At 59.8% G+C, this 20,270-nt stretch overlaps 3 protein-coding genes across 8 annotated transcripts; 1 reads left to right on the forward strand and 2 right to left on the reverse strand.

Moving 5' to 3' along the window:
- The first annotated feature begins 924 nt into the window (after positions 1 to 924).
- Positions 925 to 11,371, forward strand: LENG8 (leukocyte receptor cluster member 8). Of its 4 annotated transcripts, XM_032487666.1 has the most exons (16): positions 925 to 1,055; positions 2,747 to 2,839; positions 3,424 to 3,598; positions 3,965 to 4,066; positions 4,759 to 4,869; positions 5,650 to 5,902; positions 6,138 to 6,279; positions 6,432 to 6,620; positions 6,875 to 7,153; positions 7,238 to 7,378; positions 7,535 to 7,820; positions 8,368 to 8,469; positions 8,547 to 8,615; positions 8,706 to 8,835; positions 8,917 to 9,124; positions 10,820 to 11,371. In XM_032487666.1, the coding sequence occupies exons 2-16, from the start codon at positions 2,802 to 2,804 to the stop codon at positions 10,980 to 10,982; spliced, it is 2,388 nt and encodes a 795-aa protein (XP_032343557.1). In that variant the 5' UTR covers positions 925 to 1,055; positions 2,747 to 2,801; the 3' UTR covers positions 10,983 to 11,371. The 4 variants fall into 4 exon arrangements, with proteins under 4 accessions (XP_032343557.1, XP_032343554.1, XP_032343556.1 ...); XM_032487663.1 differs by lacking the exon at positions 10,820 to 11,371 and having other exon boundaries at positions 8,917 to 9,504; XM_032487664.1 differs by lacking the exons at positions 925 to 1,055; positions 10,820 to 11,371 and adding an exon at positions 1,180 to 1,518 and having other exon boundaries at positions 8,917 to 9,504.
- Positions 11,372 to 11,698: 327 nt separating this feature from the next.
- Positions 11,699 to 14,309, reverse strand: LENG9 (leukocyte receptor cluster member 9). Its single transcript, XM_006186760.3, has one exon. The coding sequence runs from the start codon at positions 13,912 to 13,914 to the stop codon at positions 12,145 to 12,147; it is 1,770 nt and encodes a 589-aa protein (XP_006186822.3). The 5' UTR covers positions 13,915 to 14,309; the 3' UTR covers positions 11,699 to 12,144.
- A 688-nt stretch (positions 14,310 to 14,997) lies between these two features.
- Positions 14,998 to 19,681, reverse strand: CDC42EP5 (CDC42 effector protein 5). Of its 3 annotated transcripts, XM_032487967.1 has the most exons (3): positions 19,247 to 19,673; positions 18,756 to 18,902; positions 14,998 to 15,529 (listed from the first exon to the last, which is right to left on the reverse strand). In XM_032487967.1, the coding sequence occupies exon 3, from the start codon at positions 15,527 to 15,529 to the stop codon at positions 15,068 to 15,070; it is 462 nt and encodes a 153-aa protein (XP_032343858.1). In that variant the 5' UTR covers positions 18,756 to 18,902; positions 19,247 to 19,673; the 3' UTR covers positions 14,998 to 15,067. The 3 variants fall into 3 exon arrangements, with proteins under 3 accessions (XP_032343858.1, XP_032343859.1, XP_032343860.1); XM_032487968.1 differs by lacking the exon at positions 18,756 to 18,902 and having other exon boundaries at positions 19,247 to 19,681; XM_032487969.1 differs by lacking the exons at positions 18,756 to 18,902; positions 19,247 to 19,673 and adding an exon at positions 18,903 to 19,128.
- Between the last annotated feature and the right edge of the window lie 589 nt (positions 19,682 to 20,270).

Here is a 20,270-nt window from a genome sequence, read left to right on the forward strand (position 1 = left end):
AATCCCCAGTACCTCCATTAAAAATAAATAAGTAAACCTAGTTACCCCCTAAAAAGATTTAAAAAGTAAGACTAAAAATATATATAGTTACAAACACCTATTTTAAAAGACAGAGGTTGTACACTTGGGTAAAAAGAAAGATCCAACTATATGCTGTTTACCAGAAATCCATCCCTTTAAAAGTAAAGGGTAACTAAACGCAATGGGGTACCCTGGATCGGACTCTGGTACATAAAGGATACATTAGTGGGGTAAGTGGCGAAATTCAAATAAAGTCTGCAGTTAACAGTAACGTGCCAATGTTGGTGTCTTAGTTTTAATAAACATACTACATGAATGTCAGACGATAGCATTAGGGGAAACTGAATGTAGGATAGGCAGGACTCTGAATTATCTTTGCAACATTTTTGTAAGCCTAACATTATTCTAAGAAACAAAAAGTTTAATGGGTAAAAAGAGTAAAAATATGGGAAAAGGTCAGCAGTGCTAACAGTAACAAAATGATCCGCAGTTATCAGCAGAAAAATTTACAGTAATAGAAGATTGGAAGGAAATTGCTGCTTCTCAAATACCACCTACTGTGATGATTACGGTGACCGGTCCCTGAACTGGACTGCTTAATTTTATAAGAGCCCTGTTTGGAAACTGTTGGCACACTCAAAGGGTCACTTGCAAGGAATTTGAAGGAAGGCTTATTTACGGAGATGGCCCCAATTCCTCAGCCAGACATCAGTGCCCTTTCAGGATCCGTACTTGCAAACCCTGCCGCGCGTGGCCCCTCGGGGCCACCATCCCCAACCAGTCTTCTGGCTTCCACTAAAATTCCCACTGCGTCATTGCGTAGGCTGGAGGGCGGGCTCAAGTTGAACTCGCGGCGTCTACTGGCTGTCCGGGGTCCAGGGAGGCGGGGCGAGGCCTCCGCGTGACGTAAAGACGCCGCGGTCAGGACGTAGAAGCGCAAGGAAGACGAGAGTCAGCCGGCTCGCGAGCAGTCCTGCTGCCGTGTTGCTATCGCCTTAAGCCGTGGTTGGTGCATTCGGGGGCGTGCGGCCGAGGTGAGTGTGGACAGCGGCGGCGGGTAGGCGGCGGACGGGCGGAGACGGCGTTTCTTTTCGGCCTTAGGCCCCGCGGACCCCGAGGCCTTGGCCGCAGTCGCACCAACGGACGCCGCGCGAGAGCGACGGCAGGGTGTGGCGGGCACAGGCCACTGCGCTTGCGCATGAGGGGTGGGGCGCGCAGCTGCGCACCTTCGCGCCTGCGCCGTCGGCCTCCGCTCTCCGCCCCCGCCCTCGGAATTCCTGGGCCCCGCGTACTCCCTTCTTCGACCCCCATTGATCCGCTGTTCCACCGGGAGGACGACGTTGCCCCAGGCGACGGGCGGTCCTTGTGCAGTCTTCTATCCCTGAGGACGTGGTGCGCACGCGGCGCGGCCGGGGCGGTGGCTCCGGGGCCAGAGACGAGGATCTGGGCGGTCTCTTCCTCCACCGGGCGCCCTCCTATGCCTTCCCCGGGCCTGCGGTACGGCTCGGTGCCCCTCTCCGCCCTTCAGACCCGCCTAGAAACCTCCAGGCTCCCCTACACCTTGCCACCAATCTCTTTCCTGTCCCGCGCCCCTCCCCACTACCCCTACTCGTGACCCTCTACCCCCACGCCCCATCCCCGGCTCCGTTCTGTCTTCTCTTTAAGATCTTTCTTCTCTAGGGCTTTTCCCAGCTCCGGACCTCTGTTCCTATTCTCCCACTTCTTGTGGGACTTTCGGGTTCTCCAGCGGGACTAGCCTTTGAATCCACCTATACTTCTCAATTATCCCCTCAAGTCTAGTCCCCCTCGCCGTCCCCCGCACAATCCTTGACCCCAAACACCCCTTCACTTTCTTGGGTTTCTCTCCCCCCAACCGCTTAACTTCCTAAAGATGATTTGGGCTTCTTCAGGCATCCCCAAAACTTTCTCTCCAGACCCCCAACCGAGGCAGTTGCCTCTTCTTTCTCCCAGGCCTACCCCTGCTTCTAGGAACCTCTCGCTTAGGGTTATTCTCTGTTCTTTGGGGATTTTCCTGAAGTCGGTCTCTTAAGAGTTTTCTAAGAATTCATTTCTTTGTTCCTGGTTCCTCTTTGACACCCTCAACTTCTTCCTGCTTTCAGGGATAACTTCCAGAAGTCCCCTTTCCTCCCAGATTTTGTTCCTCCATTCTCCAGTGTTTTCTCTTCTTCTCTCAAGACATCCTCAGATGCTTCCTCTTTATAGACTTCCCCTCAGAAGTCTCTCAAGGTCTCCCCAGTCTCCGGGTTCACTTAGCCCTTGCTCATTAGGGCGTCATCTCTTCTGCTTCCTCTCAGAAGCTGGCTTCCTTCTTATCTCTTGACTGAGGTCCCCCGACCCTGTCCTCTGATCCTTCTCCTGTCTGTCTCAGGGTTTCTTTTGAACTCTTCCCTTTCTTCATACGGGTTTCAGATCCTTCTCTTTCCCTTTGGGAAATTCCTTCAGACTTCCCTGTGTTCGAGTCCTTCATTTTCCACCTGGAACACTGCACGGAGGCCACGGTCTTCCCTCAGGCTGTAGCCCTTTCATTCCGCACTCGGAATTGTCTTCAGATTGTTTACCCCAGTGGCTCCTCCTTTCTCAGACTCCCGTTTTCTGTCTGGCTACTCCTGAGTCCACCTACTTCCCTTTGCTACTTCATGACATGTTTCTTGCTCCTTTTTAAATCCCCCTAGCTCATTTTTTTTTTTTTTTTTTTTTTTGGCAGACAGTGAAAAAGCAGCCTGGCTCCCGAGGTCCACCCCTTACACCCCAGGGTCCAGATGGCGGCCAACGTGGGTGATCAACGTAGCACGGATTGGTTAGTGGAGCCAAAGAGACAGGGGCAAGAGAAGAGGGCAGGAGGAAGCAAGATCCAGTGTTGTCCTGGACGGCCCCTACACAGCACGTGTGGGGAGTGATGCAGCGGCCCCTGGTGTAGGGGTGGGGATGAGGAGCTCCTCTTAGCTTTTGTTTTTCATAGTACAGTGCTTGCTTCACACAATTGTGATGATTCATTCAGTGAATTGTGATTACGGGACAGCCTGTGATAACCTGACTGTGGTGGTATCTCACAGAATTCATGGATTCATAAAACATTTTGACCTACTGGGCACCAGGTTCTGTGTTATGTTCTGTGAATATTGGTAATCTTTTTGTTTGAGTTTTAACAAGTGCTGTGTATCAGGCACCTGGGAAAGTACCTTGAGTAGGCAGTCACATTGATCACTCAGAAAACTGGAGCAAAACCTGGCTGGCCGCATGTTACCTGTAGGTCAGAAAACTTAGGCTCCAAGAGGTGGTGAGAGGGAGAGCTGGGGTTTGACCCTTGGTGTCTGCCTGCTCCCATGTTGCCCGCTGTGTGCTGTGGGGAGGATGGACTGACTTGGCATTCCCGCTCTGCAGGTCCTCTCAGTACAGCGTGGTGGCCGGGGCGGGCAGAGAGAACGGCATGGAGACTCCCACGCACGAGAACCCGGAGTGGGAGAAGGCCCGCCAGGCCCTGGCCAGCATCAGCAAGGCGGGAGCCGCTGGCAGCTCCGCCAAGGCCGGCAGCAGTGGGCCTGTGGCCAGCGCACAAGTGAGAAGGCTGCATGGGGCCTGGGCGGAAATGGGGGGCCCGGGGCGAGTGGGTACCCACTGGGTGTCCACTCATCTCAGGACAGAGTGCTCTGAAGATGTTCTAGGAGCCCTCGGGTGGGGGAGGCAGGGTCTGTTTCTTTGAGGAGTCTAGGGCACTGTGTGGTCCTTGGGAATCCAGCCCAGAGAGGAAGACGTGCTCAAGGTCCCTGAGGGGCCCGAGTCCCCTGGTAGAGGTGGTGGCTCTCTGGGGAGATGGGGACCCAGTTCCGTCCCTTGGCAGTTAACCACCAGTAAGCAGCCCTGCCCCGTGGGGCCCGGGGGTTCCTGCTGCCAGCACTGACGGCGCGTGGCCCCCTCCCCGCAGTACGTGTCCCAGGCGGAGGCGTCTGCCCTGCAGCAGCAGCAGTACTACCAGTGGTACCAGCAGTACAACTACGCCTACCCGTACAGCTACTACTACCCGGTGGTGAGTGCCCAGCGCGCCATGGGGTGGGGCCGTCGGCGTGGGGCCGGGGCTGGCTGGTGGGCTGAACGCAGCCGAGGTGGCTGCTGAAAACCCTTCACTAGCTGATGGCCCACAAGGTCAATTCCCAGGTCCTTCCGTGGCCACCCTTTCCCCTCCTGGTGCTCATGTGGCCACAGAGACTCCTCCAGCTCAGCACGCATCAGGTCCCCTCCGCCACAGCCCCTGCTTCCCGTGCTCCCACACTTGCCCCGTCCTCGCCCCTCGTGGGCTGCCTGGACAGCACCTTTAGAGAGCCCTTTCCTCTGATGGGCGACGTTCCCACCGCCCACCCCGCCACTCCGCAGCTCTGCTTGGCCTCCTTTCCCACTGCTGGCTGTGTTGCATGTCTACGGCTGCGTGTGTTTTGAGTGCATTTCGTTAGCGCTTGGGTTTTCGTCTTACGTTGTGTTCTTTTGTGTTAGGTGGGCTGGACTAAGGAAGTCGTTATTGAATAGAACAGAATGTGGGGTAGACTGAGGTTTTACTTTATAATTTTTTTTAGCGTAAGTGAATTTGGTGCCTTTATGCAGGGGACAGAAGAGTGAGGGAGAGGTAGCGGGTTCCATACCGTAAGCAGCAGGAGAGGCAGGTCTAGACTGTGAGGGGAGAGATCGGGCCTGCCGCTAACCCATGCCTTCCTGTGCCTCTGGCAGAGCATGTACCAGAGCTACAGCTCCCCCTCCCAGTATGGGATGGCCAGTTCCTACGGCTCAGCCACACCCCAGCAGCCGTCCGCACCCCAGCACCAAGGGACTCTCAACCAGGTAACGCCCTAGTCCTGCTCCGTGTTGTGTCCGAGCAGGGGATGCACCAGGGACACTTGAGTGAGCTAGGCTGCTCCTCTCCACCCGTTTTTCCCTCCTGCCAAGCAGTTTCTGAAACTAGGATGGGTTTAGGGCTTGGGCAAGGCCAGGGGGCTGGAGTGTTAGGGTGATGGTGGGAGCACTTTGTAGTGTGGCAGCCTTTCTTCTGTGTTTTCCCTCAAGCACGTGTACACAGTCTTTCACTCACTCACTCACACAGTCTAGCCTTGCACTTAGCGTGCAGCCTGGAGGAGTCGTGGAGCTAGTGCCAGGGAGGTGGGTAGATGTTGGTTTGAATGCCAGCCGCCACCACCCCCACCCCCACGGTGAAATTATGTCACGTGATCGCTGCATCACAGCTGGTCCTGTGAGGTGGGAAGGAACGTCACTTTATCACAGGGTGCTTGGAGTGCGTGTCTTGACAAGCACGTGGTACGATCTCAGGTGCACGTGCTGTTGGGCAGCTCTCACTGGGAGGCACACTTAGGTGTTTTAAACACCGGCAGCTGCCACTGAGCTGCTGGGAGCTGTGGGAAAGTAGCTTGAAGTCTGAGCCTGAGTCTTAGCTGTGGAAAGGGGGATTAATAGGAATCCACACCTCCGACAGTTACTCTGAGGGCTCGAGGTGGTGGGGTGTCTGACGGTCTTGAGGGTGGAGGGCTGAGTGACGTGACGGAGGGGAGAGTGAGGGCCAGCTTGGGGCGCTCTGCTCCTGCCCTCAGCGCCCACTTCCTCCGACAGCCCCCGGTCCCCGGCATGGATGAGAGCATGTCCTACCAGGCCCCCCCTCAGCAACTGCCGACGGCCCAGCCCCCTCAGCCCTCCAACCCTCCACACGGGGCTCATCCTCTGAGCAGCGGCCCCCAGCCTGGGACAGCCCCAGCCACCCAGCACAGCCAGGTGGGGCCCGCCTCGGGCCAGGCCTATGGGCAGCATACCTACCCTGAGCCTGCTAAGCCCAAGAAGGGCCAGCAGCTGTGGAACCGCATGAAACGTAAGCGGCCTGGGGCTGTGGAGAGGAGAGGGGCTCGGGGGTGGGGACCTCACACGACTCCTGGGTGTGAGGCATGTGGGGTGCGAGGCCCTTAGTTCTGGGTGTTGGGACCTCCCAAGGCTGTGTGGGTGCAGCTGCCTGGGGCCGGACCCCTTCACCTCTCCTGGTCCTGGGGAGAGGCAGCCCCGGGTGGGCCTGGGGAAGGGCCTAACCCTGGCTTCTGCTGTCCTTACAGCAGCCCCTGGGACTGGCGGTCTCAAGTTCAACATTCAGAAACGGCCTTTTGCCGTCTCCAGCCAGAGCTTCAGCTCTGCTTCGGAGAGCCAGCACAGCAGCTTCGGCCCCCAGCCCAGCCCCGAGAAAGCCCAGAACCACAGGTGCTGGCCACCCCCGGCCCTGCCCCAGCCCCTCTGTGTGGAAGTGAAGAGAGGGAACAGGCGTCCGTCCACTTAGGGAGGGGTGGCGCTGAGGGTCTTATCCCGGTCGTGGGGTGCCCCCCAACCGGGTATCCACACCTGACCTTTGCCAGGGGGAGCCTGTCCGGGAAGCCAGACGACTGGCCGCAGGACATGAAGGAGTATGTGGAGCGCTGCTTCACCGCCTGCGAGTCAGAGGAGGACAAGGACCGGACGGAGAAGCTGCTGAAGGAGGTGCTGCAGGCCCGGCTCCAGGACGGCTCGGCCTACACCATCGACTGGAGCCGGGAGCCCCTTCCAGGGTGAGTCGGGCCGGGAGACACTGGGGAGGGGGCCTGGGCGCTGAACTTGGAGACCCTTGGCTGGGAGGTGCGTGCTGCTCAGGGGCCTCTAGACACAGAAAGCCCTGGGCTCGCCTCCTGCTGGTTCATCGTCCTAGCTGAGGCGCCTGGTGAGTGCCCTTCCTCCCAGCTCGTGTGTCCCCGGGACAGGTTGGCAGACACTGGGGACATTGGGGGTACCGGGTTGGTGATGCCCTGCCCTGCTGTATCCTCAGGCTGACTCGGGAGCCTGTGGCTGAGAGCCCCAAGAAGAAGCGGTGGGAGGCCCCTAGCAGCCTTCACCCTCCCAGGGGGGCAGGCTCAGCGACAAGGGGCGGGGGTGCCCAGTCCCAGCGAGGGGCGCCCGGGGCTGGGGGTGCTGGCCGAGCCCGGGGCAGCAGCTTCGCCAAGTTCGGCAACCGCAATGTCTTCATGAAGGACCACAGCTCCTCCTCCAGCACCGACTCGCGCTCCCGCTCCTCCTCCCGGTCCCCGACCCGCCACTTCCGCCGCAGGTGCAAAGGCTCCAAGGGGGGGTGTGGAGGGGGGACAGAGGGGAGGAGCCATTTCAGGCCTAACCTTTCTGCTACTCCTTGCAGTGACTCCCACTCGGATTCTGACAGTTCCTACTCAGGGAATGAGTGTCACCCTGTGGGTCGCAGAAACCCACCCCCCAAGGGCCGGGGAGGCCGGGGAGCCCACATGGACCGGGGCCGAGGCAGGGCACAGCGTGGGAAGAGGTGAGACTTTGGGTGCCCAGGGAGGGGGGCCAGTATCGGGGCTCCCAGGAGGAGGAGCACTGGAGAGGGAGGTGGCTGACCGCTGTTGTGGCTCAGACCAGGGGAGGAGGGGCAGCTGGACACCTGCCCCCTTTACAGCCCCCTCCTCCCCCCCAGGCACGATCTGGCGCCCACCAAGCGCAGCCGCAAGAAGATGGCGGCCCTGGAGTGTGAGGACCCTGAGCGAGAGCTGAAGAAGCAGAAGCGGGCTGCGCGCTTCCAGCATGGCCACTCCCGCCGCCTGCGCCTCGAGCCCCTGGTGCTGCACATGGGCAGCCTGGAGAGTGGCGGGGCCGACCCCGACTGGCAGGAGCTGCAGATCGTGGGCACCTGCCCCGACATCACCAAGCACTACCTGCGGCTCACCTGCGCCCCCGACCCGTCCACTGTGCGCCCCGTGGCAGTAAGTGCCCCCGGCAGTCAGGACAGGTCCTCCCCGCAAGTCCAGGGCTGCACTAGGCCCGCGGGGCCACGACAGCAGGGGCAGCATAGGAGGAGGTGGTGCACCTGTGGTGACTAGGGACGTGAGGCCCGGGCCACCCTGAGCTGAACTGAGTCCAGGACTCGTGCTTCCAAGTCAAGTCCAGGGTGTGTGGCTTCGTGGGGAGGCTTGGCGGCCCTTGAGCCTCCATCTCCTACATCCAGGACGGGGAGGAGGAAGCCGCCTTCCCAGGCCGGTGCCTGCAAGACAGTGGAACCACCACGCTCCAGTGTCCCCCGAGACCAGGAGCGGGGCTCACATGGCTCCTGGGCCGCACTCAGGGCTATGTGTGGATGTGGAGACCCCGAGGCTCGGACGTGTCCCCTCTTGCTGTTCTGGGTTCTTTTTACCGTGGTTTTGATGTTGCAGTTCTTGTTTTAAAACAATTCGGGGAACTGTCGCGGGTTTCAGCATGTCCTTGCTGTCCCTGTGTAAGTTCTCCTGAGCCTTGATTCAACTCCTGTTCCAGGTCTTGAAGAAGTCGCTGTGCATGGTCAAGTCCCACTGGAAGGAGAAGCAGGATTATGCCTTTGCCTGCGAGCAGATGAAGTCCATCCGGCAGGACCTGACGGTGAGGCGGGCGCCTGGGGGGCTGCGCTAGTGGGTGCTGCCCTGCTCCGGGGTGACATCTGCTCTCCTGCCGCCCAGGTGCAAGGTGTGCGCACAGAGTTCACAGTGGAGGTGTACGAGACGCACGCCCGCATCGCCTTGGAGAAGGTGAGGGGCGGACCCCCCCGGCCCCCAGCCCCGGCCTCCGGGCTGGCTCTCCTGACCTCACTCCGCTCCCCACACGCCTCTGCCCTCCAGGGCGACCACGAGGAGTTCAACCAGTGCCAGACGCAGCTCAAGTCACTGTACGCCGAGAACTTGCCAGGCAACGTGGGCGAGTTCACTGCCTACCGGGTCCTCTACTACATCTTCACCAAGAACTCGGGAGGTGAGAGGTGCCGTCCCACAGGCTGGGGTGGCGCCGGGCCCACTGGGTTGGGCCCTGCTGATCTTTTGTTTCCGGCCCCAGACATCACCACAGAGCTGGCCTACCTGACGCGGGAGCTGAAGGCAGACCCCTGCGTGGCCCACGCCCTGGCGCTGCGGGCAGCCTGGGCTCTGGGCAACTATCACCGCTTCTTCCGGCTCTACTCCCACGCACCCTGCATGTCCGGCTACCTCGTGGACAAGTTTGCAGACCGCGAGCGCAAGGCCGCCCTCAAGGCGATGATCAAAACGTATGTGAAGCCGGGCTCTCCACTGCCCCCCGCTCTGCGGCCTTGCCGCCGCCCCCCTCTGCCCCCCACTCTGCGCATTCCCAGGCCTCCAGCCCCCCTCCTGTGGTCTCCTCCCTTGTGTCCTGGTTTTCTTTTCCCATCTCAGCCCTCCCCCTTTCCTTCGCCCAGCCTGCCCTCCGTCTCTCCCTCTCACTGCTCTGAGGTCCCCCTGCTTTTCTTCCTCCTGCTCACATCACCCTGGACCCCAGTCTGCCTTCTTGCTCTGGGCTCCCCTCCCTCCGGGGCCTCTGCTCACCTTTCCTCGGCTCTCCTGTCGCTGAGCTCCTTCTCTGGGGAGAAGCGGTAAAGCCGGCCCTGCCCTTCGCAGCTGTGGTCTGAGGGACAAGGCCTCACTCCCACTTGAGCTCCTGGGAGAGTACAGACTTGTTTAGGGGGCAGGTGTCCCTCTGGGGCAGGCGAGTCCGTGACAGTACTCAAAAGAGCATGCCCACCGTTCGGCAGATGAGGAGTGTGCCTGCTCAGTCGGGAGGGAGACGCCCCGGGTCAGTCTTGCTGAGGTTGGGAGCCCCTGGTCAGAGGTCAGTTAGCTTGGGAGCCATGGGGATGGTGTGGAGCTGGGGAGGGACACTCACCCTGAAGGTTAAGACTTCCTAGGATCTAGTTGGGTCAAGAATATTTAAGGGGGGGGTAAAGAATATTTAAGGGAGAGGTGGAGCCAGAGCAGGGGCCGAGGACATAGAGGGGAGAGGTGGGGCAGAAACAGGAGGTGGGTGCACAGGACAGGCCGTGGGCCTGGAGGGCCCTGCAGGGCTGCCCGAGTTTGCTCTTGGGCAGTTCCTCATCTTCCATGCTGTCCCAGGGCTGTAGGGCAGGTTACTGTCTCCCCTCTTACTTAGCCTTACATGTGCTTGGCCTGGGGGACAGGCCCTGGCCTCTTGCTCTCCAGGTACCCTCCCACTTGTAAAGGGGGCACCGCCTTTCTTTGACAGACACATCCCTCCCAGAGCCAATTGGGTCCAGACCAGCCCCGCCCCCTCCCCAATCATTCAGGGCCACGATGAAGCTTGGGCTTGAGGCAGCACTGGTTCCAGTACTTTCTACCACTTCTTCCCTAGGGGGACACTGGCCCAGTGGCTCTGCCTCTCAGGCTGCGCTGTCCTCAGTGCGTGTTAGAGGGTAGGGCGACATTGCTTACAGGAGGGAGTTCAGTGAGTTGGAGGAGCTATTTCCTGGCACAGGCCAGGTCTATTAGCAGCCAGAAATCTCACCCAGGTCAGAGCAGGGCCTCCGGAGTAGCCGGCACTCCTGCCATCCCACACCCGCCCCCATGTGTCGCTCCCTTTGCCTGGCGCCTGCCCCTCGGCCACAGTGGGCCCTCTTCTGAGGGTCTGCTCAGGCCCCGAGCCAGCAGAGGAGCCAGCTGGGCCCTTCCCTCCTATCCCCTCTCCTCCCGGTCCCTTGCACAGGTAAGTGAGGGCTAGGCGGGGCACAGCCGGGGTTGGGGCCCCCAACCCCACCCCGGGCCCCCCCAAGCCCTGAGGTGGGGAGGCTGGCGGGGGTGGGGAGGGCTTCAGCAGGCCACATGCTGAGGATCTTAACCTTTTGGGTGCCGGAATGGGGGGCACCCACTCCCTGCTCGTGGGGCCCTCCCCTGTCCGCCGCCTGCCTCATCGCCTTCTCCTCTTGTCTCCGTAGCTTCCGCCCTGCGCTGCCAGTCTCCTACCTGCAGGCCGAGCTGGCCTTCGAGGGCGAGGCCGCCTGCCGGGCCTTCCTAGAGCCCCTGGGCCTGGCCTACACGGGCCCGGACAACTCCAGCATCGACTGCCGCCTCAGCCTGGCGCAGCTGTCCGCCTTCTGAGCACCAGCGCCGACGGGGCAGGGGCGGGGGGTGGCGCTGCGGCCCCAGCACCGCTTTGGCAGATTTTGTTTTTGAGCCATGGACTTGGGTTGTAAATTTGTCGGGGAGTGGGCTCCAGGAAGAGCCACCACCCCTGCCCCCGTTTTCCCACCGGGGAGTCTGTACAGAGATTTTTTCTACGTTTTTATTTTTTGTCTCAGAGGGATGGGCTCGGGGGAGGAGGGGTGGGACAGCGGAGGGTTGGGGGCGTGGTCTGTAGGCTCGTCAGTGTCCACCCTGCACCTCCACTAATGCTGTCTCAGTGTTTTTTCTCTCTCTCTCTCGAGCTTGTACTGCGGTACCGACCCAGCACCCTGGCCCATCCCATGCCGGGGGGGCCAGTGGAAGAAGACAGGCCGCTCCGCCCGTGCCCGCCTGCGGCGGGGGCACCAGCACACTCACCCGCCGCCCGCCGCCCGACCTGCCTCATCACAGACTCTTGTTGCCCAGCCCTCCGGGGCCTCAGTGTTTGGGGCGAGGGGAGCCGCGTAGAGACTGAGCCTGCCCTCGGCCCCCGACCCCAGAAATGCCAGCGCCTCGCCGCCTCCGATCCACGCCGCCACCCTGCACTGAGGACTCCGGAGGCCATCGCGGGACCTCGACGGCCGGCCTCGTCTGCAGTTGTATTAAGTTGTCTCCGTGTCCCCTCCTCCCTCCACCCCCAATGTTTCTTCTGGTTTTTTTTTCTCCTTTCCGTCCCTCCTCCCCCTGCTCCCCCTCCCTTGGTTCAGCACAGGTAAACCGGTTACCCCTCCCTCCCGCCTCATGGATCACCAGCTCACGTCATGTTTCCTTCTCTTTTCTTTTTGTGTGTGTTTAAGTTATTTTTTCTTCCTCCCCTTTTCTTTTCCGTCCTCCCCCCTCTTCTGCCATGTAACTGGAGGATGTGCAATCAGTTTGCAAACAGCTGGACTGTCAGGCTGCTTTTTTTCCAGATGTTCCTCCTCTGCCTCCCCTCCCCTCCCTCTCCCCTTACCCTTTCCTTCCTTCATTCTTTCCTTGGAGCACTGAGCACCATTTGGAAGCTTGAGAGAAACCAAAATTAAAGAGAGAGAGAGAGAGAGTGTGCGTGCACGATCTGTACTCTTCTTGGACCAGCTGTCCCCCAGTTGGGTCCTGGCCCTTATTTCTTTTGGAGTTTAGATCCCAGCGGGATCTCAGCCAGGGCCTGATAGGTGCCCCCTGCCCTCCCCATGCGGCACAGCCAGAGTTTCCCCAGGGGCTGGCTCCCCAGCTCCTGCCCTGGGCTGAACCCCAGCTTGGGGAGGCAGACTTCGGAGCCCTGGGGCACCTTGGCTAGGGTAAGATGTGGATGTAGCCCTCCAGGGGGCTGCAACACTCTCAGCCCCTCGACCTCTAGTCTGTGGCTCAGCCCTTGAGCCATGCTGTCCAGGGAGGGGGAGGGAGGGGCACAGAGCACATGGGAACCTAAGAGCACCAGGCGCTCAAACCTCAGCCTTGGAGGAACCGGAAGCCTGGGGTCTGAAAGCACGCTTCTCAGTGTGGTGGCTGCAGCCGCCACTTCCCCAGGGCCCGTTAGCCTCAGCAGGGCCAGTGTCAGGTGCAGGGCCTGAGTTGGCACTGTGAACGTCGCACAAGCCGGTGCAACTCGTACCAGTTCTTCCTGGGCCTTAGTCACCGCAGCTTGCAGCTCTGGCTCGGTCACCATGAGAGCCACAAAGTGCGTGGGGCGGGGCTGGCGAAGACTCACAGCACTGGCCAAGGTGGATGCTCCGCTGTCCACGGGCCAGATCCCAGGACCCAAATCCACTTCTGTTTCAGAAAAGCCTTCCGAGGGCCATTCTGGGGCTAACCTAGCTGGCAGCTCCCCACCCAGGGGGTCCATGGTCCTGGCAGCCGGGGCAGCTGGCCTCAGCGCCCTTCCCGGTTCCATCCACGAGGAAGTTAAGTGTCCAAGGCCGCCCAACTCCCGCTCCTGAGCCCTAGCGGATTCCCCCACCAGCGCCAGGCACCTAACTTCCGGGCCTCCGTTATCTGGAGCTAAGGCAGCCGGGAGTCTGGTCCAGGCTGGCTGGCTACGCCCTCCCTCACGGATGCCAAGATGAGTCGCAGCCGCTCCGTCCAGTGCATCTTCGGCCCCATCAGTGTCCCCACCGCCAAGCGTATCTCTGGCCCGGTGCACGTCCTCGCCATCATTCACGTGCCCAGTTCTGTGAGCATCCACGGCGTCGCGCGCACCTCCGACCCCGTGCGCGCCCTGGCCGTTATTTGTGCCCCGTGTCCCGTGCACGTCCCTAGCCGTGGCCCGGCCGTCGTGCGCGTCCCCAGTGTCTTGCGCGTCCACGCCGCAGCGCTCTCCTCCAGTCCCGTGCGTGTCAACGCCGTCGTTCGAGTACGCGGTGTCGTGTGCGTCCTCGCCGGCGGCTGCCTCTCCGATGTCGAGCGCGTCCAGGATCGTGGGCCCGCGACCCGCCGCAAAGCCCGAGCCGAAGATGAGGTCAGTACGCGAGGCGCGGTCCCACACCAGGCGGCCGCGGAAGCGGAAGTAGCGCACCCGGTGCTGCGGCACGGCCAGGACGCCTGGCCCGAGCGCCGCCAAAGGCGCGTCCCAGCAGAAGGCAAGGAAGGGCTCCTCGCGCACGCCCAGGAAGCGATCGACGTAGCCCACGGAGAAGTCGGCCGGGTCGAGGCGCGGGTCCCAGCGGATGCGCTGGATGACGGCCGCAGCCGTGCGCAGCGGCGGCTTCTTGGCCCCGGCTTCGGCTTCACCTTTTGGCTGCGGCGGCGGCGGCGCCGGCGTCCCGGCGTGGGGCTGGCGGCAGCGGGCACCGAAGCGGCAGCGGCCCTCCAGGAAGAAGCGGCAGGCCGGCGGCGGCGCGGACTCCGCGACGGGGACCTCCACCAGCGGCTCCGGCCCTCCGGCCGCCGCCATTGGAGTAGGGTGCGGCTGGCGCTCTCGCACCGCTGAGGCCTCTTGGCACCAGGGTCAGCCCGGCCCCGCCGTGACGTCATCGGCGAGGCTCAGGCCACACTCCGACCTGGAAAGTATCACCCGGGTGGAGCGGCCCGCCCCGCCCTTTGGGGAAGGCAGATCCCGGCGGCCACGTGCTTTATATCGTGGCCCCGCCCCCACCACAAGTAATTTACATATGCGGCCCTACGCCAGACTAAATGCTTTGCAGGCTCGGCCCCCGCCTTCTCTAGGACCGCAGCTAGCCTGGCTCCGCCCTCCTTCCAATGATTTGCATATGCAGTCCCGCCTCTTTAGGGCCCTTAGCGAGCCGAGCCCCGCTCCCTAACGATTTACAGGTACGGCCCTTACGCTCTTTCTCCCTTCAGAGCCTGGCCCCGCCCCCAGTCCAATGGTTTAACGCTGCGGCCCCGCCCCCAGTCCAATGCTTTAACGCTGCGGCCCCGCCCTCTCTGGGCCCCGCGAGGAGCCTGGCTCTGCTCCCCGCCTAAAGATGTTCACGTGCAGCCATATACCTCCGGGTCCTCGTGGGGCCGCGCCCTCCGCCGGACAACCCGATGGCTGCAGTTTCAGACTGAACTTCGTATCTCGGACGCCACTGTCGCTCTCGGGCTGACATCTTTGGGACGTCCCTTCTCCACGGGGTCCACCCCTCTTCCTGGCCATTTTCCTGTGCAGCCGCTCCTGGGGTTAAAGGCAGCTCGCCTGAGTGGGTTCCACTGGAGACGCGGAGTTCCCTGGGCCACGACCCTCGCCCGGGGCCCGGACCGCGTCCGGCAGGCTGCTGCGCGCAGCTAACACTGACGGTGAACCAGGTTGTGGGAGCGGCCAGGTCCGGACCCCGCCCCTGGGAGGGGCACCACCTAGCCAGGCCCCTGGCTATTACTGGGGCCTCATCCCCTTACGCTAGACCAGTCCTTCGACCTCCACCTGGTTGGGGCCACAACTCTAGGTGGCACACCTAGCTCTTAAAGGCACCGGGACCCCATCACCCCCTCCCTGTCCCCTCCTCCCACGTGCAAAGTGAACAGACAAAACCAGGGGCACAGACTTTGTCGGTTTATGTATAAAGAAGTGGGGTGCTGGACGGTAAGGGCGCAGGGAACGCGGGTGCCTACAAGCCGATGACGTCGTCCAGCTCGAGGTCCGCGTTAGGGCAGCAGCGGGCCCTGGGGTGCTGCGCCCCGGAGCCGGGGTCCACGTCAGGTTTGGCGGCAGCGGCGCCCGGGCGTTCCGCGTCCATGACGCCCAACACCGCGTCCAGCATGGAGGGGCCCAAATCCAGGTGGAAGGACAGCAGCGGGTCGGCGGGAGCGGGCGCGCGCAGGGCGGGCGGCGGGGGCTGCGGCACCGCGGGCGGCGGCGCGGAGCGCGGGGCCCCCGCGGGCAGCGCTCGGGGCTCGGGGGGCGGCCCGCCGCCGTGGCGGCTCAGGAACGACGTGTCCCCGAAGGCGTCGCCGCCGCGCCCCACGTGCAGCGTGTGCCGGAAGTCTCCGAGCGGCGCGGAGATGGACAGGGCGCCGCGCTCCGGCCGCTTCTTGGGCTGCGCGGGGCCCAGCTGCTTCAGCACCGGCATCTGCGGAATAGGGACGAGTTAGCTCGGCCTTCCGTGTTCCCTCCCAGCTCTGGGCCTAGACCGCCATCCAAAGGATGCTCTCCATAAAATGATGGTGGTGGGATTACTCCCATTTTACAGGTGGGGATACTGAGATTCCCAGAGGCCTGAGGCCATAGCTGTTTGATTCACACCTCAGACTCAACCTGAGGTCTGCCCATAACCATCACGCTATCCTGATTCCACTAAGAACTAACGTTTGAGCTCCCCGTAGGCCAGCGAGCGAGCAAACAACATGCTCTACCAAGCCTTCGGACGGCTACCCAAACCTGACAGAAACCAGCTTGTCCATCCCGCCCACCCTGAAGACAGGGGTGACTGTCCTTTGGGTGCAGCAGGCAGTGCCCAGGGGCCGCCATGCTGCTAGAGGCCGGCACAAATGCTTAAGTGTTTTATTTTACAACGTCAGCCTTATGCTTGTCTTTATACCAACGCAGTCATAAAATATAATTATATTAAACATATTATTTCTATGAAATTTTTGCCTAGGACACAAAAAGTCATAGTGTAAGCTGGCCTGAAGAGTCTCATTTGGGAGGTTTAGGGTGGACCTGAGAAATCTAGATTTGCACAGCATTTTATAATTTGAATTATCTGGTTTTGAAAGAAACAACATAATGGTTTACTTTTTGGAAAACGACAGCAACAGTAATAACCATGCAAATTCCCCTTTGTTAAAACATGATGAAAACGGCGTAAATCCCAAGCTGGTGACACATGAACTGTGAACTAGGTACCCTATAGCCACGTGACTGCACCACACGATGGTAAATAGATGTACCTGCCAACCTTTGCTCATATCCTGGAACCTGGCTGTTTCTATGGAACTTCTGGGAGGGACTTCAATGACCTTGTACTTTTGTTTTAACAGTCACTGTTACTACAATAATAATGAAAAAAACTTCTATTTGAATTGCAGCCCCACCCTCTGCCAGCTGTATGAATTGGGATAAATTATGTGATCTCTCTGTTTGTTTTCTATCTGTAAAATGGATAAAATAATACTACCTTCCTTGCAGGGCACATAGAAAAACCCCATCAAAGGAAAGTACATTTGTAACGGTGCCCTCTACTGTCTCTCTCTCTCTCTCTCTCTCTCTCTCTCTCTCTCTCTCTCTCACACACACACACACACACACACACACGCATACGCACAAGCTCGTTTTCTAGGAAAACAAGTCTTGATTTACCACCTCTGTAGAGTTTCTCAAAATTCTCTGACCTCAACCTAGCTGAATAAATATATTTTTCTTACAGTCTGGCATACAACCACCATTCCTTCCCCACTCGCACCCTGCCCCCTACATAAAGGAAACAAAAAATTTATGAAATGAGACTTTTATCACATGCTAGGCTCTCAGATATATTCAATTCTAATCTATGTTATTATTTTACTTTTTAATGCCAACCTCTCCTCATTAATGAACCTCAATCCATGGTTTAAAAAAAAAATCCTGTCTCAGGGCTAGCAGTGCCCATTTTTACTCAGCACTGGATTATAGGTGAAAAGGTTAGAACTCAGAAAGCCAACAACCCAGATTTGGATCTGGCTGTGCCCATTGCTGTGTGGCTTTGGGCAAATTACTTAACCTTCCTGAGCTCATTTCCTCGTCTCAAAAATGGAATGGTACTCATATAATACTTTGTAGTCTCTTTGCAAGAATTGGTGAGACATTGCCCGTGAAAGGTCTTCACACAGCACCCAGCACATGCTCAATAGATGCTCAGTGGAGTCCCATCCTGGATTATTCTCCCCTGTCCCAGAGAAAGAGACACCCAGGGAGGATCCGTGACTTGCCCAAGGCCACAAAGCCAGCTCTGCAGGACTCCAGAGCTCAGAATGATTGCTTCCACTGCCTGCTGCCCTTGAACCTGCCCCTCCCCGGACAGCTCTCAGCTACTCTCTTCCCCCCTCCCCGCCCCCAGCTTGCCCCCATCTGGACCTATTGCCCTACGAGGTGACATCACCGCCACTTTCCAGCACTTAGCAGCACCTTAAGATCTTGGGTTTCTGACCTCAGACACACCTGGGCTGCCATTTCCTTTCTGTGGGCCCCTGAGGACCTCAACCATAAACTTCAGTTTACTCCTCTGAAAAACAGGAATCAGAATGCCTGTTTCCAAGGGGTTGATATAGGGTATGTGCACGATGTGACATTTTATATCCCAAGCACTTATTCTGGGCCAGGCAGGGGCTTCACACAAATGAACAAACTCACTCAATCTTGAGAACAACCCAGTGAGGGGAGGCCATTATTATTACACCCATTTTACAGATGTGGTGCCTGAGGCACAGAGAGGTCAAGTAACTTGCCCTGGGTCACACAGTAGCAAATGTTGGTGGCCAGATTTGGAACCCAGGCAGATGAACTCCGGAGTCAAAGGATGCTATTATATTGCTCACAGCCCCCATAGGACAGGGCGTGCAGACCCATGGAAAAAATAATGTTTTGCTATAAAGCCCAGGGATTTCCAACACCCCTGACCGTGTTTGTTTGCTTGCTTTGCTCTGCTTGTTATCTATTCCAGATGAGAACAATGAGTTCAAAATTGTTTTTGAAAGCCACTGCTTCTCCTAACTCTGACACCTCGGGGCAAGTCACTCCATTTCCCCCAGCCTCGGTGTCCTCTTATACACAAGGCTCCAGTCTCCCTTGTTGGGCCCTTGATGCAATGAGGTCATGCTCGGAAAAAGTCCATCACAGGGCCAAGTCCGCACAGAGGGGCTGTTGTTTGTGACAAACGCAAAGCAGGCAGAGGGCAGGAGTGAGCATGAGACCCCGGGACGCGGTGACCTCGCGCTCGGCTAAGCAGCCCTCCTCCTGCCTCCATCTGCCCCCTCTCTTTCCTGCCGAGGCTCCAGCTGCAGGGGTGGGGGGCACAGCTGGCTCACCTCTGTCCTCCGGGGGCCCCAGCCCTGCCAAGACGGAAAAAACAACCCGCTCCAGATCCAGCTCGACTGGTTCTCAGCCCTTTGGGAGAGGCTTCGCGGAGGGTGGGGCCGAGACGGGGCAGGGGGACCCGAAGACCCAGGAGTCGGAGACCCCTGGACCCCTTTGAGACTCTGCTGCGCACTTCCTGAGGCCACGTGGCTGCGGCCCGGGTTTCAGATCCGCTGTCTCTTTGGTCCTCTGTCCCGCTTCCCTCCGGACTTGTCCTGGGACCCTGGGCCACCACTGTCCCTTACCTCGTGGTCCTCGCTAGCCCCGGGAGGCGCGCTCTCTGGGGCTCCAGCTCAAGCTGGGACCCCCCCGTCTTCAGGGTTGGGAGCCTGCCTCCGCCTCCTACTCCCAGGCCCGCACCTTCTTCCTTCTTCCTCCGGGCGGGATCTTACCTGGCAAAGGAAGTGTCATGTGGAACCTCGAGGGGGACCCAGGACCCAGGACCCAGGCGTCTGCGTCCACAGTGCCACCTTCTCAGCCTTCCTCCTCTCTTAGGCTCCAGGAGTCCTGGCTCCTACCTCTCTTACTTCTTAGCCCCGGGAGGCCGGGGTCTCTGTCCTCTCCTCCCGCGGACCCAGGAGTCCAGACCCCTAGTCCTCCTCCCTCAGCCTCTGAAGTCAGGGCTCCCAACCCCCACCTCCCTCGGACCCAGAAGTCCAGGCCTCCACCCCTCCCCCCAGACCCTGGAGTCTGAGACCCACCCCCAGCAGACCTTGGCATCAGGTCCCTTCTTTACCTGCTCTGGGAACTGAAGTGTCAGCCCTTCTTGGGGGCCATGGTAGGAGCCCAAACAGGCGCAGAGTCACCACCCAGCCCAGCTCAGTCCGTCTGGGGCAGAGAGGGTTAAGACGTAGGCCCCTCCCAGCCTTCCTTATCTCACCCCTACGTCCAAAAAAAGTTTGCCTCCAGGATTTAAGGGACTAGAAAGCAGCGGTGGAGGAGCTGAGGCCCCTCTGGGCTGAGTGTGGGGGCGGCGGGGCCGGGCGGGGATGCAGGCAGGCCGCACGCACGGGGCTGGGGGATGGACGGGCAGGGCGGCCCCTAGCCCCGCCCCTCCCCCTGCCAGCTTGGAATTTCCTGAAACTGGGGAAGTCTGGCTGTTTAGGAGAGTAATTTCTTCCAGATTGCAGCTGTTGGGGCAGTGTGTGTGAGGATTGGGGGAGAGAGAGAGAGAGAGAGAAGGGCGGGGTGGGGAGAAACCGACCAGGTCGGGCAGTGAAACCAGCAGGAGGCCGGAGGTGACCTAGGAGGGCGCTCCCACCCTCCTGTGGGGAGTTGCCTGGCTGAATGGCCCTGCCAGGAGCCATTTATCCATAGCAAGGTCATTACATCACTGAGTGCCTGTGCCTAGCGGGGGTCAGTGTCAGATTTGGGTGTTAGGGAGCTCCCTCAGGGGCCAGTGTGAGGGAGGGGCTGACGTGGAGAGCAGGGTCCCCAGGGGGGAGGCTGGCTGGGGAGCAGGGAGGCAGCAGCCCTGGGAAGGGGCAGGAGCTAGGGCTGGAGAGGAGAGTTAGTGTAACAGATAGGGAGGAAGTGTGACTTGAACTGAATCTTGAAGAAGGAGTGGGAGTTTATGGCCATGTGAGGAGAGGAGAAAGGATGCTGAGAGCCGGCTGGGACACCAGGTGGCGCCCGGGACACCAAGGCTCGGTGCAGTTTGGTTTGCCTGGAGGGCAACTTGAAAGCCACTGGGAGCTTAGCCCCTGTCCTTTGTCCAGGGCAGGGTGCTGAGCAGGAATGACAGGTTCAGAGCCAGGTGG

This window comes from Camelus ferus, chromosome 9, assembly GCF_009834535.1.
Source record: "Camelus ferus isolate YT-003-E chromosome 9, BCGSAC_Cfer_1.0, whole genome shotgun sequence".
Lineage (NCBI taxonomy): Eukaryota > Metazoa > Chordata > Mammalia > Artiodactyla > Camelidae > Camelus > Camelus ferus.